The sequence below is a fragment of the Rhyacophila brunnea genome, unplaced genomic scaffold, assembly GCF_057557595.1.
Source record: "Rhyacophila brunnea isolate RB1 unplaced genomic scaffold, BYU_Rbru_1.0 scaffold_2, whole genome shotgun sequence".
Taxonomy (NCBI): domain Eukaryota; kingdom Metazoa; phylum Arthropoda; class Insecta; order Trichoptera; family Rhyacophilidae; genus Rhyacophila; species Rhyacophila brunnea.
In genome coordinates, this window is record NW_028232859.1 from 48092876 (window position 1) to 48094991 (window position 2116).

The 2116-nt window shown below is 48.6% G+C and overlaps 1 protein-coding gene across 1 annotated transcript; it reads right to left on the bottom strand.

Moving 5' to 3' along the window:
* Positions 1 to 684: 684 nt before the first annotated feature.
* LOC147072440 (uncharacterized) lies at positions 685 to 1554 on the bottom strand. The gene has a single exon (XM_085947320.1). The coding sequence runs from the start codon at positions 1552 to 1554 to the stop codon at positions 685 to 687; it is 870 nt and encodes a 289-aa protein (XP_085803446.1).
* Between the last annotated feature and the right edge of the window lie 562 nt (positions 1555 to 2116).

Here is a 2116-nt window from a genome sequence, read left to right on the forward strand (position 1 = left end):
TAATCTCCGCATGGTCTACACTGGTCCTCGTTCTTGGGAACCAGGTGAAGCGGTGAGGCCTATGAGCTTTCGGATGGACGTGCTATTCCGAGTCTAGTCATGGTGTCAAATTCCTTCTTGGCGATGCGCAGTTTGTCAGGGGCTAGGCGTCTGGGTCGTATGGCGACTGATGGTCCTGCAGTGGTACGGATGTGATGTTGAGTATTGTGGATGACTTCTCTTCCTGCTCCATCCGGGCGAGTAAGGTCGGGAAACTGCTGCAGTAATCCATGGATTTGCCTGCGACAGTCTTAATCGATGTGATCTCCGATGTGCTGTAGCGTCCAGAAGTCGTAAGATGAGTCGTTTGATCCAATAACTTGCGGTTTTTGACATGGACGAGTAATCCAAAATGAATTAGAAAATCGACGCCAATGATGGGTTTGGTGACATCCGCCACGACGAAATTCCATGTGAAATCTCGCCGTAGTCCTAAGTTCAGGGTCATCGTGATGCTGCCATATGTTGATATTACCGATCCATTTGCGGCCGAAAGTTCGTATTGTGCTTTTGTTCGGCGCCCCTGCACTTTCGTGCGTGGGAAAACGCAAAGATCTGCGCCGGTGTCGATTAAGAATTGAATTTGCGTAGCGAGGTCGGTAACGAAAAGACGGCTTGAAGTAGGGCTGAAATCGCTTGCCGCATTTAGCGAGCGCCCTGTGCGTTTCCCTCGGCGAAAGTGCACGGTGTGACGCACTTCTTCGCCTGCTGGCCGAATTTGTGATGGTACCAGCACATGCCGTGGCGTGATTGGCTTCGTTCTCTGGTTCGGGATGCGCTTCGATTTCTGCTGGGCTGACGTGACTGCCTGCTAGCTGGGCGGGAATCCTGGTTAAAATCCTTGGAGAGTTCTTCGCGGAGTGCTGAGATTTCCTGGCGTAACGTGACGACCAGCTGCTTGATCCGGCTGTCGAACATGTTCTCCATGGCTGTTTCAGCGATGGTGGCTTCCGATGATGATGCGGCAGACATGGCGTCTGCTAGGTCGGCAACTTTGTTCAAATCGGCGTCCTTCTGTGTGGCCAGGACCACTTGCATGGTGTTTGGTAGGCGGCCCATCCACAGAGTGCGCAGGATTTCGTCTGACATAGCTGTGCCTGCGAGGATTCGCAAGTGACGCAGGAATTGTGATGGTTTCCTGTCGCCAATTTCTTCGTGTTCCAGGAGTCGCCTCGTCTTTTGTTCTTGGGTGGAGCTCAGTCTTCGTGTCATCTCCGTCCTTAAAAGCTGGTATGCTCCTTTCTCTGGTGGATTGAGGATGATGTCTCGTACTTCCGCGGCGTAGCGTGGCTCCAGTGCTCCCAGGATGTATCCGAATTTGGTTGCGTCGGTCTTGATCCCAGATGCCTCGAAGCTCCTTTCTGCCATGCAGAACCACATTTCAGGGTCCTCCGGGCAGAATGGTGGAATCCTCACCGCCACGCGGCTGATCTGTGCTGCTGCTTGCTGGGCCGGTGCTGTGGTGTTTTCTCCGGCAATGCTGCCATACCCAGTGGAATCTTGTCCAGTGGGCATCTTGAAAAGCAAGTGATTTTAATTGAAAAGAAATACGCGGGAAAACGGATGTTGAAATACTTCGCGGTAAAAACGAGATCGACGATTCAGCTAACTTTCTCAAAGAAAACGCAGTGTAAATTTATAAAAAATTAAATATGCAAGTAAAGTCTGTAAAGATTGATCAGCTGAATTGATTGATTTACTTTTGAGGGGTCACCACTATTGCGAGGAGGTGTGAGGATGATGAGGTAGGTAGATGGACTTCAATGGATCGAAGGTAGATGCGTGTTTGAGTAAATATCAGTTTATTCTCCTCAACAATACTTGAAACAATTCTTACAGACAATATATTTAGAATTAAGGTTAAATTGATAAAGTTAAATTATAAAGGCGTGTTGCTATGAGAAAAGTTGAACTGAATGCGACGAGCAGAGATTCGACTATATGTTTCAAAGATTTGACGACGTGTGTTATCAGATTCGCCCCGCTTTGAGCTTTTATAGAAATTATAACAAAGAAAGGTTATCTGAGGTCAGGACGTTGACCCGATGACCACATGTCACTTGTTTACTGTGAGTTT

Bases quoted from the DNA above. Each gene is read 5' to 3' on its own strand.
- LOC147072440 (XM_085947320.1), bottom strand. From the start codon at position 1,554: ATGCCCACTGGACAAGATTCCACTGGGTATGGCAGCATTGCCGGAGAA.